The following is a 16,642-nucleotide window of genomic DNA, read 5'->3' on the forward strand; positions in this document are numbered from 1 at the left end:
TAGGGTAGGGGAAAAAAAATCGATTACATTGCTAACCAATAGCTTTTGGTATAAAGCATCTAGAGCTGCATACATAAGTGTCTGGACTGGCATGGCTACAACAGGAAAACTTTAGAGGTACACGAGCCAAATGCAGGCAAATAGGAATAGCCTAGATTAGCAGCCTGGTCGACATGGACATGTAACATTATGAATCCTTATGATCTTTCAGAGTTGAATCACCTGGCAAGACTAAAAACAAGTGTTCTTGGTCCAGGAGTTCCCAACCCAAGGTCCATGGACCCCTCAGATAATGGTAGGGATCCAATGCATAAAAATGGATGAGAACCCCTGCTTTAACTAAAGTTGCCAACTTGAATCAGTGCCATTGAAAATGATACAAAAAATTAATTACCTTTTCATAGCAAGTACTCATAAATGCTGTATTTGAAGGAGGTAGCTGTCAAAATTACTGAAATAGTATAAAGCATCAGCATGGTTGTTCAGTAGTTACCATAATGCTATTACAGTGCCAGTGACCCAGGTTCAATTCCAGCACTGTCTATAAGGAATTTATACACGTTTGTACATTCTCCCTGTGGCTGTATGGATTTCCTCTGGTTTCCTCCCATATTCCAAAGACGTATGGGTTAGTAGGGTAATTGATCACATGGGTGTAATTGGGTGGCTCAGACTCTTTGGGCCAGAAGGGCCTGTTGTCATACTGCATCTCTATATTTTAAAAAAGTGCAAACTTTCAACCAAAAGTACATCACATCTCTTAGGGCGACTGGTTGATGTAGTTTTTTTTGCCAGACTCTATACAATATTTTAACTTACATAAAACTAAACTCACAGGAGTAACATTAATTTAACTTTATTGTGGTGTCCCTTAAGTGGACATTGTAGCAAAGAAGTCAATCATCCTATCAGATTTGTGACTGCATTCAGCATAAATAAGAATTCTACATATCCACAAACTCACGGCAGGTGATATCACCAAAGTGCTTCATTGATTTTATTGCCTGCTGTTTTGAATCCTTTTTGGCCAGTGTGTTCAGAACAAATTCCAGACACCCAAAAAATTTTGGTTTGCATGTTCATCTAAGTAAATGTTTGTATCATGCTTTCTGACCTAATATTTAGAGATAACAAAGTACAGGTTGAGAACACTTGATCGGAAATACTTGAGGCCAAAAGTGTTTCAGATTTTGGAAGGTATAATGAGATAGCTTTCCAACTCTGAATTTATATACAATGTTGGAAAGTGTATGATCATGCACTTTGGTGGAAGAAATAAATAGGCAGACAATTATTTAGATGGGGAGAGAATTCAAAATGCAGAGATACAAAGGGATTTGCGAGTCCTCGTGCAAGATACCCTGAAGGTTAACCTCTAGGTTGAGTCCGTTGTGAAAAAGGCGAATGGAATGTTAGCATTCATTTCTAGAGGTATAGAATATAAGAGCAGGGATGTGATGTTGAGGCTCTACAAGGCACTTGTGAGACCACACTTAAGAGTAGTGTGTGCAGTTTTGGGCTCCTTATTTTAGAAAGGATATACTGACATTGGAAAGGGTTCAGAGAAGATTTATAAGAATGATTCCAGGAATGAAAGGGTTACTATACGAGGACCACCTGGCAGCTCTTGAGCTGTATTCGCTGGAAGTTCAGGAGAATGAGGGGGGATCTCATAGTAACATTCCAAATGTTAAAAGGCCTGAACAGATTAGATATGGCAAAGTTATTTCCCATGGTAGGGGAGTCTAGGACAAGAGGGCACAACTTCAGGTTGAAGGACGTCCATTTAGAACTGAGATGCAGAGGAATTACTTTAGTCAGGGGGTAGTAAAGCTGTGGAGGCCAAGTCATTGGATGTATTTAAGGCAGAGATAGATAGGTTCTTGATCAGCCAGGGCATCAAAGGGTATAGGGTGAAGGGTGAAGGCAGGGGAGCAGGGATGAGTGGAAGAATTGGGTCAGCTCATGATTGAATGGCGGAGCATACTCAATGGACCGAATAGCCTACTTCTGTTCCTATATCTTGTGGTCTCATTTGCTACTGGTAAGCAGTCTTTGTCTTACACATCATATGTACTGATGCAGCCGTTCAGCGTGTTAGATTTTCATCAGCGACAACCTTGGCAAATGTTTCAATAAATTTCTCTGCTTCTTCATGTCAGCAGATACTTTTCCATCACGAATCTTTAAAACTGTAATGCCTTGCTTTTTCTTAAAGCTCTGCAACCTGCCTGATTATTCACAATTATCTTCAGTTAATCATGATAGATCTTTGCTTGTTTCATGATCAGCACATCACTCTGACACTGAAGAATCCATTATTTCAAGTTCACGATCAAGATCTTCATTTTTCACTTTGTGCAGTGTTTTTCTGTTTTCCATTATTTTCTGTTCATTACATGTTCAGAACTATCTGTGGTGCACAGACACCTGCGCATTGCCTGGGAACTTCTCCAGCACCTTGTGCCAATTTCCATTTGTGACATCATGTCAGTACTCAAAAAAATTTGGATTTTGGAGGTTTTTGGATAAGGTTACTCAACCTGTATAACATTTACAATTATAGATGCACAACCCAAAGTTAGGAACACAAACGGTAGCATGGTTAGTTGTACTAACAGAGCTAAATGTATTTGTTAATGTGAGAGATGACACGATAATAAGTATCACAAAAACTCATCTCCAAAACCAAAGAGTAACGTCAATAGAAATGTCGAGGACATTTGCTCCATTCACAACAAGCATGATTTCCCAATGGCTGACTATTTTAATTCGAATCCTCACTCCCATTCTGACATGTCAGTTCATCATTTTCTCCACTACCACAATGAGGCCAACCTCAGGTTGGAGGAGCAACACTTCATATTCTGTCTGAGTAGTCTCCAATCTGACAGTATGAATATTGATTTCTCTAACCTGGTAATTTTTCACCTTCCCCATCCCTCTTCTTCCATTCCTCACTCTGGCTCCCCTCTTACCTCTTCTCCTCACCTGCCTATCACCTCCCTGGGTGCCACCTCTCCTTCTTATCGTCCCATGATGCACACTTTTCTCCTACCAGATTCACTGTTCAGTCCTTTACCTTTTCTATCTATCACCTCCTAGCTTCTCTTTTCATTCCCTCTTCCCCACCCAGCTGGCTTCACCTATCAACCTTCTTTCTTGCACTCCTTCCCCTCTCTCCAGCATCTTATTCTGGCTTCTTCCCACTTTCTTTTGTCCTGATGAAGGGTCTTAGCCTGAACAATGACTGTTTATTCCTCTCCAAGGATGCTGCCTGACCTGCTGAGTTTCTCCATCATTTTTTATGTGTTACTCTGGATTTCTAGCAACTGAAGAATCTCTTGTTTTTAAAGAGTGCTGTGAAGGGAAACAGCCGTTCCAATACACGATCAATCCAAGGGTATTGGACTTAATTGAACTTTTTTAAAGTAATGAAGGTAATCTAAAGCAAGAAGATACTGCTTAAGTGGATTGGGTAAGGTCACTTACATAATAAGAACAAATGTGGAAAAAGAGCAGCTCGAATCTTTTTTTAATTTGGAAATTTATTAATCAGTTTAGGAATATTTCAACTATAACAGACACATGATGTTATATTAATCATACGCTATACCTGACATGCATAGATGATTGCTTCTAGTTGTAGTGCTGACAGTGAGCCATTTGAAATTGTCACCGGAGGAAGGCGAAGGGTGTATCTGATGTTTGGAGGTGGCACACTAGACAGTGTACTTGTTTCAACCACTCTGTCTGGGTGGTTAATTCCAATTTTAGCTGCATATGAAAATAATATAATTGCTGAGCTATTTCAGTACTATACATTGGATAAATAGCCATTCTAAAACAGTCAAACAGCAGCCATATTATTTTACATAATATATCCATTTAGTAACAGGATTATTTTTAGCAAGCTTCCTAACATTAAACTTAGAGCAAAAATTTTCATTTGTGGGTGAGAATATCTTTTTCAAGAAGAAATTAATTCAAAGAGTGAAAAAATGGTTCCTAATTATGTAGTCATTGATATGATGGACAGATTATGAAGGGACCAAGTATTGGACGAGTGAAGGTAACGTAGGAAAATGAAAGTAAATCTTCAAGTAAAGTGGATAAAACCAAGCAAAGATCTTAAGGCAGGGCTAAAAGTTTTCAAGTTTGTTTCTGAGAAGGCATGGGAAGCTGGCTTGACCATGAAGAAATATGTGAGACCCCTTGCTATTCTGGATAACTGTCGATTATGATGGGTAAATGCCTTTGAAGAAACCAACGTCTGATGAGATTTTGTTAGCAATTGTTGAAAAGTAGGGGGTACAACTGGTGGTTCAGAAGAAAAAGAGCTAAAAACTGGGGAGGAAGCTAGTGCCAACCCTAGGCATCATCTAAGCATGTGCGCTATATATGTAAAAGGAAGTAGAGAAGACAGGTGCTTTAAAACTTATTCCAATTATAACAAATAGCCTTAATCATGTAAATTTAAAGGAAATTACAGTTTATTTAGGAATTATTGTCAAACAGAAGTGACAACTGTCTTACGATCATTGAGAGGAGAATGAAAGGTCAAGTTCTGTCAATGTAGACTTTGTTTTTGGATAATACTGCTGAAAGGAAATCATGTAAATAATTGAGAGTAGAAGGTCAAGAATAAATTGCCAAATTGGCTTATTGTTGTTGCAGATACTGAGGGTACTGTGAAAAACTTTCTTTTTTTTAAACTTATCTATCTATTTATTTGCTTGCTTGCTTGCGATTCAGCATGGAATAGGCTCTTCTGGCCATGCTGCCAGGTAACTGCCAATTTAACCTTAGGCTAATCACAGAACAATTTACAATATGGAGCATTTCAATACAACAATGCAGTGATGTAGTACAAGGGTAAACAATAATGGACTGCAGAATAATGTGCGACAGATGCAGAGAAAATGCAGATAGTACGGTGCGAGGTCAAAACAAGAAGATTGTCAGATCAAAAGCCCATCTAGTCATACGAAGGGACCATTTAATAGTGGAATAGAAACTGTCCTTGAACTTAGTGGCATGTACTTTCAGGCTTTTGTATCTTCTACTCGATGGAGGGGGAAGAAAAAGAATGCCTAGGGTGGATAGATCCTTTCGCTGTAACAATGATGAAGTACATTAGGGAGAAGGAGCAGAATACATGACAATAAGTGCTACTGGAAGTGCATGAGGAGGAGGAGGAGGAGGAGGAATCTGAAAAAAACAACACATTTAAGGCTGTAGATGTTGCATTTAAAACTCTCAAATATCACAAGCATTTCTCAGTAGACCTCAGGATATTTGTGCACAAATTAATTTTGTTTTTAAAATACATTTCTCTTTCAAGTGTGTTAAGACAATTCAATGACCGAACACAATATTGTAAATACTTCACACATTTATCACAACCAATGACCACACAGCAAATCATCACCACTTACATTTGGAAGGTACATAGTCTGCATATGTTTCAGTATGCCCCAATTCCTCAGGCTCCTCATCAGATTCTTCTTCTTCTTCCGGCTGTACTGATGTCTAAATAAACATCAGAATGTGGAAAATTTATGAGATGTTGTGAAATTTGCTTTTGTTTTTGGTCATCTTAGCTTTAAATTGACAAGTATTTTAGAATTGCTAGATTGTTTCTGTGCAGGTAATGCAGTTTTCTTTCAAAGGTAGTCAGCCTTTAAAATGTTACTCAATAAATGTATCGGAAATACCCCATGAAGGTTGATCAATCTTTCACAAAAGGTTGTGGTTACTCTGTAAAATAAGATCTGGACTGAACCATTTCAGTACACTGAAAGACAGATAGATGTGGTAATTTTTTCCATTGTTGAAAGATGAAAGACAATCTACTGTTACTGCAGAGATCAGTTTCAAATTCTGGCGCACAAACTGAATTAATGCCAGGTTTGATTGATAAGTTCCGATTCTCCTTGAGGAAAAGCAATGTTCCTGGCCTATGACAGCTCAAAGTGGAGTAGGAATATTCAGGGTGATATTGAGGATCTTCAGGCCATGCCCAGGGAGTACACAAGAGGGCTAATGTAGAAAGCTGAATGAGTGGAAAACATCACAAACTACCTACCCACTCATCCTGTTAGGCACCTCCTGCCCCTGTTATCTAAGAGACAACCACTCCCACATTAAACTTATCATTCACCTCAGAACCTATAAAATCAAAGATCATCTTTGATTGCACAACACACCGAACATTGAAGTGAATGGTCTACAGCAACAGAACACCACGAACATATACTCAATGGTCACTTTATTAGGTACAGGAGGTAATCAAGTGACAATTGAGTACACACACCTGTTACTTGTCAAGAACCTATCAAATGCTACCTATCAAACAGTTTCTTCCCCTAAGCCATCAGACTCCTCAATACACAGAGCCTGGACTGGCACCTTGCCCTATTGTCCTGTTTATTTATTGTAATGCCTGCACTGCTTTTGTGCACTTTACGCAGTCCTGTGTAGGTCTGTAGTCTGGTGTAGCTTTCTCTGTGTTGGGTTTTTTTAAAACATAGTTCAGTCTAGTTTTTGTACTCTGTCATGTAACTCCATGGTCCTGAAAAACATTGTCTCATTTTTACTATGTACTGTACCAGCAGATATGGTTGAAATGACAATAAAAGCGACTTGACTTGACTTAAATGAATCCAATGATATGGCTTCGACAGCCGTATGTGCAATCAAGTTCCACAAATCTATTGCACTTTGGCTAAAGAAATTCCCCGTCATCTCTGTTTTAAAGGGACATCCTGTTCTATTATTTTTCCCCCTTGTTTTCCTTTGTAGTACCTCATTGCATTGACGTGATTAACTGATTTCTGTGGATGGCACTTAAGTTGGATTCCTTACTGTGTTGAATAATAAATTTCAGATTTATATCCCTGTTTTAAGGTTGTACCCTAGGATCCTAGATTCTCATACTAATGGAAGCATTTCTTTGAAACATTTGAACATGAATATTTGGTAGAAAATGAGGACCTAAAACCTACTGGTCTCAACAAAAACCATATCCTATTGTTGGCATATAAAGTAAGAGTAAAATATCAAAAGAGTTGAAATCCTGAGGTAATGGGAAGCCAATCTTACCAGGAAAGGATGCAGAGTAGGGAATGAGGGATCAGGGTGGGTTTAAAATTTTAACCGCAGCTAGGATCTACTAAACATTCTTCCTGCAAAGAAAATATCATTTACAGAAGCAGCTGGGTTTATCTACACCATTCTTCAGAATGTCAGTCATTCCCTCGGGTGAAAATGCAAGGGTGGCATGGTAGCTTGGAGGTTAGCATAATGTTATTACAGCTGGAACAGAGTTCAAAGCTCAATTCCAATGTTCTCTAAAAAGCCTGAACAGCTTTTCTGTGAGCGCGTGGTTTTTCTCTGGGTCCCCTGGTTTCCTCCCACAGTCCAAAAACATACCGGTTACTAAGTTAATTGGTCATGATAAACTGTCCCATGATTAGGCTAGGGTTAAATAGGTAGGTTGCTGGGCAGCATGGCTCGCTGGGCCAGAAGGGCCTGTTCCGTGCTGAGTCTCCAAATAAATAAAACTTTAGTCCATTAAAATCTTTGAGTCTCCTCACATCAGAGCAGTATGGTACTATTGCCATCTTCAGTTGTGGACTTTGGTTACAGTTAATAGATTCAACTGAACCTAGAAATTATTTCTCACCACACCATTTGTGACATAATCAATGGTAGATCAAATAGATCACAGAATTTAAGAACTATAGGATACTAGACTGAGTCATTACAAATTTAATTTGGATTCATACATACTTTAAATTACATGAAATTCTAAACTTAATTAATTTCCTGAAATCGACAGTGGTAATCAATAAAATGTAGGCGAAGATTCGCCATGGGGAGGAGATGTGTGGATGTTAGAATCTGGAGCAACACACAAAGTGCTGGATGGAGGGAACTCAATGGAGGGAAATGAATGGTCAGCGTTTTGGGTTGAGAGCTTTTCATTTGGCCTGCAAAGATTAGCCACAGATCCCATAATGAGATTAACATGATGAAGTTTAAGTAATCAACATACTGCATAAGCTAAATACTGCTTTAATTCTTCATGTTTTCAATAAAGTATACCGTAGTTGTAAATTACTGGCAGAAAAATTACCTGAAAAGAATGTGTCAAGCCATTGCTGATTTGCAGGTGATTTGCAAATGACTGAGTTGGAGGTGGAAGGGGAAGCTGTAAAAAAAAGAGACAGAGATAACTTAATTCAGTAGCACAACAAACAAACTGCTCATCTTTTTTCATAGTAAGGCTCTGCCATAGCTAAGGGAAGATTAAAATATGGGAATATGAACATGAAGAGAGGGTGGGTTATGATGAAAAGGACCATCAACAGCTGACAGCAGACAGAAGGAGTGTTATGAACAGGAAAAGAGAAAAGAGTGCAGTAAGGCAGAGGGAGAATGATCCATTGAATGGGAAAAAAAATGAGAGAACAGCTTTAATTCTTCAATTATCTTTAACTATTCTTTTAGCAGCTTTATTGTGGAAGGTCCAGAAGATGATAAAATATGGAAACGGACCATTCAGCCCAATTGGTCCAACTAAGATGTCCCATCCAAGCCGGTCCCATCATGCCAGTGTTTGGCCAGCGACCTTCTAAACCTTTCTGATCTAGGTACTTGTCCAACTGTCTTTTAAATACTGTTACTGTACCTATCTCAACCACTTCATCTGGCAACAGGTTCCATGTAGGTAAGATTCATGTAAAAAAAAAGCCGCTCAAGTTCCTCTGAAATATTTCCCCTCGCGCCTTAAACTTATGTCCCCTTGTTCTTGACAAACCAACTCTGGGGGAAAAAGACTGATTGCATCCACCCAATCTATGCCCCTCACAATCTTAAGCACCTTTATAAGATCACCCTTTATTCTCCTACACCCTTAAGGAATAAAGTTCTAGTATGTCCAACTACTCCCTATAGCTCAGACCCTTAAGTCATTTTCTGCATTTGCTCTAGTTTAATAGCATCTTTCCTATAGCAGGACAAACAAAATTGAATACAATACTACAAGTGCAGCCTCACCAGCATTGTATACAACTTCATAGCCTCCCAACTTACAAAGGCGACAGCACCAAAGCTTTCTTCATCACCCTGTCTACTTGTGACTCCACTTTCTAAGGACCATGTATTTGTATTCTAAGGTCTTTTGTGTTTTGCAGCACCCCAGAGTTCTGCCGTTCATTGTGAAAGTCAACCTGGATTTGACCTTCCAAAATGCAACCAACACCTTGCACTTATCCAATTAATTCCGTTTGCTATTCCTTGGCCCACTTACTCAGCTGATCAAGATTTCCCTGTCATTTTTCACTGCATTCATTATTGTCCACTATCCCACCCAGTTTAGAGTCATCTGCAAATTTACTAATCATGCCTTGTACATGCTTATCCAAATCATTTGTATAAATAACAATAATAGATCCAACACTAATTCCTGAGGCACACCACTAGTCTTGGGACTCCAGTGTGGCAAAGGCCTTCTATCAACACTCTTCATTACCATCAAGCAATATAGCCAGCTCTCCCTGGATTTCAGGAAATCTAACTTTCCAGAATGGCCTACCATGTGGAATCTTACCAAAAGCCTCACTGAAGTCCATCCTAGGGTCACCGGTCCCAACCTTCCTTGTCACCTCAACAAAAAACTCAATCAAGTTTGTAAAACGTGATCTCCCACACATAAAGGCATGATGTCTACTTCATGGGCAGGTTAACTAGTCATTATAATTTGCCCCGAGATTAGGATTGTTCGGGTTTGTTGGGGGTTGCTGGGGCAGCGTGGCTGGAAGGGCCTATTGTGTGCTGTATCGCTAAATAAATAAATAATACACAATCAACCGCTATCTTTCCAGATCTACATACATCTTATTCCTCAGAATCATCTACAGTAATTTAGCAATCACATATGTTAGACTTACTGGCCTATAGATCAGGGGTTTTTCTACCAACACCTCCCAATGACTAATAATGGTGTAAGTATCTCAGCCAGGGCTCCCGAAATTTTTCTCTCCAGCCTCCCAATGTTCTTGGATAAACTTGATTAGGTCCTGTACTTTATACAATATTCACCACCTCCTCTATTGTAATGGAGATTATCCCCAAGAGCTCTCCACTTGCTTCTCCTGTTTCCGAAGATTTCATCTCTTTCTCATGTCACAGTAAAAACACAGAAGTATTGATAAAGGACCTTGGTCATCTCCTGTGGCTCCACACAAGGATGTTCTCCTTTGGTCCTTCCTATTCTATTTCTAGTTACTCTTTTTCCCCTTAATAAACATATAAAACCTCTGAACTTTAATTACTCTTCTCTGTTAAAAGTCATCTCATGCCCCCTTTTTGCCCTGCCAATTTCCTTTTTAAGTACACGTTTTCTTTTCTTTATAGTCCGCCAGGGACTCATTTTGTCCTAACTGAATGTATCTGACCGATTCCTCCTTTTTTCTGGCTGCGACTTCACTATCCTCATTACTCCTGCAGCCTTGGCTGTTTTTCCTGCAGGCATGCTGACCCTGAGCTCTCACGACCTCACACCTTTAAAAGCTTCCCACTTACTCGTGGTCCCTTTGTTCACAAACAACCTACTCTAACCAAGCTTCTCTCATACTATTGAAATTCACCTTGCTCCAATTTAGAATCTGAACCAATGGACCAGTTCTGTCCCTTTCCATAAATATTTAAAATCTAACAGAACGAAGGTCACGGGTCCCAAAGTGCTCCCCACTGTCACCTCAGTCACCTGCCCCACCTAATTACCTAGGAGTAGGTCAATCCCTACTATCCCTAATATAACACTCTACATACCATATATTAAAAGTTTCCTGAACACACTTCACAAATTCCACCCACCTAAACTCTTAACAGTATGGCAATGCCAGTCTATGTTGGGGAAGTTAACAACCCCCACCCCCCACTATGATAACCCTATTATTCTTAAAACTCTGTTTAATTTCCCTGCATATTTGGTTTTCTAATTCCTACCGACTATTTGGGGGACTATAGTACAATCCCAACAATGTCATCTTACCCTTATTTCCCAGCTCCTCTGATAAAGCCTCACTGGATGCTCCTTTGCTAATTTCATTTTAACTGTGACTACTTCCTTTATTCAAAAACTGCCACTACTCCCCCTCCTCTTTTTCCTCTGTTTCTATTCCACTGAAAACACCTGCACCCCAAAACAGCAAGCTGCCAGTCCTGTGAACATCCTCTGCACAGCACCATCCAGAGACAGAGAAGCAGCTTCAGCGGCAGGTTGCTGTCAATGCAATGCTCCTCAGACAGGATGAAGAGATCATTACTCCCCAACGCCATTCGGCTCTACAATTCAACCACCAGGGGCAAGACATGTTAAAGTACCGGGGTTAGGACTGAGCTTAGTTACCACTCAATGCACTTTAGTAAACTATTTAAGAACTTTTTAAAAGCTATTTATTAATGCTTTTTGGGAGGGTGATTTTAGATGCATATCATATTTATACTGAGTTAAATACTGTATGTAATTAGTTTTGCTACAATAAGTGTATGGAACACTGGAAAAATGTTGAATTTCCCCTTGGGGATGAATAACGTATCTATCTATCTATCTAATGGCTATAATATCTCAGTTCTATATAATTTTCTAGGTCCAGTTCATCTGCCTTACCAGTCAGACCTCTTGCTAGGAAGTTCTCATGATACGAGTTATAAATTAACAAACTCCAACAGGAGGAGTAAAATATTCTCTCTAGATTGCCAGTAACAATAGATACTTAATTGCCACTTTATTAGGCATACCTATTAGGTACACCAACATCACCAGCTGCTATAAGCTCATTTACTTCAAGGTTTGATGTGGTATGTATTCAGAGAAGCTGTTCTGCACACCACTGTTGCAACATATGCTTATTTGAGTTATTATCACCTTCCTGTTAGCTTGAACCAGTCAGGCCATTTTCTTCTGACCTCTCTCATCAACAAGGAGTTTTCACCCACAGAACTGCCGTTCACAGGATGTTTGTTGGCTTCTCGCACCATTCTCTTCAAACGCTAGAAACAGCTTGCATGGAAATCCAGAGAGGTCAGCAGTTTTTGATACTCAAACATGCCTGATGGCACCAACAATCATTCCACAGTCAAAGTCACTTAGATCACATTTCTTCCCCATTCTGATGTTTGGTCTATACAACTGAACCTCTTGATGTTATCTACATGCTTTTATGCTTTGAGCTGCTACTACATAATTTGCTGATTGCATATTTGCATTAATGTATAGGTGTACTGATGTACCTAATAAAGTGGCCACTGAACATATTTTAAAAAGCACAATTTTTTTCCATATTCATTTTCTCTATAGCTGTATCCAGGTGATATTTAAAAGACACTTGGACAAGTACATGGTAAGAAAAGATTTAGCGGAATATAAGCCAAACACAGGCAAATGGGACCAGCTTAAGTGGGCAGCTTGGATGGCATGGCTGAGTTGAGCCAAAGGGCCAGTTTTGTCCTATATTCTACTTTAGGACTGGGATGGGAATGCTTCTAATTAGTTTATCTACACAAATTATACACTCCAACTATGAATCTCTCCATTTTATTCGTTGGACTTCTGATCTTTTCCAACATTCATTTTGGATGAGTACATTAGGGAACCATATTATGCCTCTGTGATCATCAACTGCTCACCATATCACAAATTATCAACACCATATAGAACTTATTCAGTTTTGAGCTTTCAACTTTGGAAGTGTGTCTCTTATGAAACCAAAATAAGCAATTACAGGTTTTTAATACTGACCTCAAGCCTTGAGTCCCAAAGGCTTGGAGTAAGAACGTCAAGATTAAACTCATCAGTATCGGCTATATCAGGCAGTGATTCAGGTGAGGAGAAAAGGACACTATCATCAATGTAACTTATATCCTGCAAAATACAAAAGAAATGAAAGTCAGCTGAATGATGCAATATTCACTGAATGAAATTTAAAGATTTATTCTTAGCAGAAATATCATACTGCATCCACACGATCATTACAATCAATAAAGGTTAAAATACTTTAAAAGTATAAAGTTCTTTCCTAAGATTCCATATTTTCCTTGTTACTAGAATAAGAACATTAGAATATTCCACAAGCATACATTCCAGGGAAGGAAGGAGACTTGAGGAGAGCTCTGATCACTGTTAATTAAAGATATACTTGAATTTGCATTTCAAGTTCGGTTTACTGTCAACCATACACATATATACCATCAAACGAAACAACATTCCTGTAGACCAAGGTACACAACATAGTATATATAACTCACAAACACGCACCACAGTCATATTCCCACAAATAGATTAACAAATGATAAGCTGCATTTATGACGCCAGTTAAAAAGTAAACAGTATGATGCTGCTGGCGCTTCATACATGATGAGAACTGGGTAGTGGCAGAGTGTCTTATGACTTGGGGGTAGAAGCTATTTGTCATCCTCTGTTCTTGTCCTGAATGTAGGGGGTCAAATAGATTGATGGAAGTATGGATTTAAAGCTGAACTTGCCAATTTTTTATTAACGTGTCGCACCAGTCAGCCATTCTTGGCTGGTGCGTGATGTTAGGATTGGCCTCCTTTCAGATTAACTGGGTCATGATATGAATGTTCCTGACTCGACCCTTGTTTTTTTTTTATGAAGCCAAGTGACTAGCTTGATGCTCGATCCGGCATGGATGGAAACGTGCTCGGGGGTGGCCCGACTTGGATTCGAACTCGGGAGCCTTTGCTCCAGAGTCTGGCGCTGATGCCATTGTGCCACCAGTCAGCCAACTTGCGAATGACTTAAAATGACTCACTGATTTGCCTGTGCAAAATTGGTCAACTGTTTTGTGAATAGATCATGGCCCAGAAAGCTGCCATTGGTGACAGATTTACTCCAGAGGCTGGGTATGGAACTCTAAGGGGAAAAAAAAACTTAATCCTGTCAAACAACTTGACCAGTGTCATATTTAAAGGAGGCTCTCAAATACATTAGTTAAGCCTGATTTAAGCAATGTAACAATCATAGAACACACAACCTGCTTTGATAAGAAACTATGACGGGGTAAAGCACCAAGCTTGGGTCTCATATTAAGAGATTGAGAATGTTTAATTACCTTCTAAGTTTACCCAGCAAAACAGAATGGGCACAGTAGCAGGGCAAATATTAAGTCCATTGTTTCTGGGCAAAATACTTAACTTTCTGCTACAACATGTGCTTTGCAAGGAGAAGCACCTCCACAGTACAGATGGGATTTATTTCAATTGAAATGCTACTACTTACGTAGGACATTACTGCATAGTACAGGGCCCTCAGCTCACAATATTGTGCTGACCTTTTATCCTACTCTAAAATTAACCTAACCTTTTACTCCCACATAGCCCTCCATTTTCTATCATCCAAATGCCTATCTAAATGCCCTTAATGTATCTGCCTCTACCACCACCCCTGGCAGGATGTTCCATGCACTCACCACACTGTAAAAAACTTACCTCTGACATTCCCATATACTTCCCTCCAATCACTTTAAAACTATGCCCCCTTAGCTATTTACACCCTGGGAAAAAGTCTGTCTATCCACTCCGTCTATGCCTCTTATCTTCTTGTACATCTATATCAAGCCAACCTAGACTGGTGATCTTTTCTGTGAAAATGACTTGCATATTTAGAAAGATATTCTGCAACAAGGGAGAAGTCTTAAATATGAGATTTTTGAAATATTTATGATATTTTGCCTTCTTTTGCATTCATCAAGTAGAGAAACTAAGAAGACCACATTGTTCCACAGAAATGCATCTTTTAACACTGATTGGTGCAAAGTCAGAGTTATCTACATGTGAAATCAGAAAGCACAATAAATGTTAACAGCCAGAAGCATGAGAAGGACCCTGAGCTCCCAGCTGTCTTTTTTACACCCCTGTTTTGGTCCATCAGTTGCCAAGCCTTTTCTTGCCACTCTCCTCTCTTTGCTGCCATCTCAGCTATCCACTCCCAGTCCCAATGCAGAGTTTTGACAATATCTTTTCTCCCATCAATGCTCCTGATCATCCACTGAGCTCTTCTTCCCTGAAGCTGGCATGTGCTGGCTGCAGTATCAAGAGTGTGGGCTAGGGTCCGGGCTGTGGGTGTGGCTGGAAGCTATAGATTTCCAGCCAGAGTACTAAATATGGGATAGTTTGAGACAAGCAGAATTGGACTAGCTGATATGGACCAGGTTCTATAAAACTTGTCCACACCCAATAAAACTCACTAGGACTCAGTTTCCCCATTCACTTTAATTTCTGGGTTCACTGAAAATTATTCTAATACCATGTAACTTGTTAACAAAATGTGAAATAAAATTGTGCTTGGGTATTAACTGAACAGGCCAGAACTTCTGCTAGTTCAGCACCACTACAATCCCAAGGATGCCAGGTTACTAGAGTTATACTGAACTTAATTTACTTTATATTGTAACAATAAGTACAGATGTAAATCAACACTAACAGCAGCTACAACTGTATTTTCATTTACACAGGGTTCAATAATCACATATGCATACTGATCACTACTATCAGTTTTGCCTAATGGACTCGACAACACTAAGGCAAGCACTAAAATTGCTTTTGGAAAATTGACTACACCAAGCATTTCAGATGATATTCTAGCAACTTCAAATAAACAAGGTACCCTTCACAGATCATAACTTGTATCTTACAAGTAAAACAACACTGTGAACTTCTCAAAGCTTACATGTAAAGTCAGTATAAACTAAATAGCATTAGTTTGAGGGAGTTCCAATGATTAAGCAGCTTGCATGTTTATTTGAAATCTCTGAAGATAATATATTTTGTAAAGGCAGTTGATGAAATATGCAAAGCACTTGACTTGGCAAGTAACAAGGAAGTTGAAGAAAATTTTAACCAACCTCTTTTCCCCAGCGTAGGGGAGTCACAACTGGGGAGAATAGAGGGAAAAGATTTTAAAAGGATGTGAAGGGAAATGTTTTCATGCAGAGGATAAGTACATCGGATGAGCTAGCAGAAGTAGTTGAGCCAGTTATAGTAGAATCATTTAAGAGCACCTGGATAGACCTAGAGCAATGTGGGCAGATTGCAGGAAATAAGGACTGTGGTTAACTTCGATTCACTGGGCCAGTGTGGTCTTTCATTGATTCTACTATGTTTATTGGATTTACTGAGTATGCCCGCAAGAAAACAAAACTCAGGGTTGTATATGGTGACATATATGTACTTTGATAATGAATTTTACGTTGGACTTTGAACTTGGTTTTGTTCTATGACCCTATAACAGAAAGCCCATATCCAACTTAGAAACGTTAATGTTGAAGCCTGGTGCTTTTATATATTGTATACCTCTTGCTCTCCGTTCCATTTTCACTCTACCTCATTTTTTGTTCTACCAAAATAACATATCTTCTTTAAACATAAGAGGCACATACTGAGAAAAATGCCACAGAACAAATGCACTCATTAATCATCCTGTTTGCTTCCAATGCCAGCATTTCTCATCTCATCCCAAATGCGTTTCCCTTCACCAAGTTGTGGATTTCAAACATCATTAACGAAGTTGGACTACTCAATGGTACTGACAAATTATTCACCCAACAAGTAT

The 16,642-nt window shown here is 39.2% G+C and overlaps 1 protein-coding gene across 6 annotated transcripts in view; it reads right to left on the reverse strand.

Moving 5' to 3' along the window:
• LOC132406011 (protein strawberry notch homolog 2-like) overlaps window positions 1-16,642 on the reverse strand; it is a 168,508-nt gene that overhangs the window by 58,398 nt on the left and 93,468 nt on the right. For all 6 annotated transcript variants that reach the window (XM_059991136.1, XM_059991132.1, XM_059991134.1 and 3 more), the window contains 4 exons: window positions 12,812-12,934; window positions 8,141-8,215; window positions 5,439-5,532; window positions 3,617-3,777 (listed from right to left, as the gene is read on the reverse strand). In XM_059991136.1, the coding sequence (XP_059847119.1) occupies window positions 3,617-3,777; window positions 5,439-5,532; window positions 8,141-8,215; window positions 12,812-12,934 (453 nt within the window). The remainder of the gene's footprint in view (window positions 1-3,616; window positions 3,778-5,438; window positions 5,533-8,140; window positions 8,216-12,811; window positions 12,935-16,642) is intronic.

Source organism: Hypanus sabinus, chromosome 16 (assembly GCF_030144855.1).
Source record: "Hypanus sabinus isolate sHypSab1 chromosome 16, sHypSab1.hap1, whole genome shotgun sequence".
NCBI classification, from domain to species: Eukaryota; Metazoa; Chordata; class Chondrichthyes; order Myliobatiformes; family Dasyatidae; genus Hypanus; species Hypanus sabinus.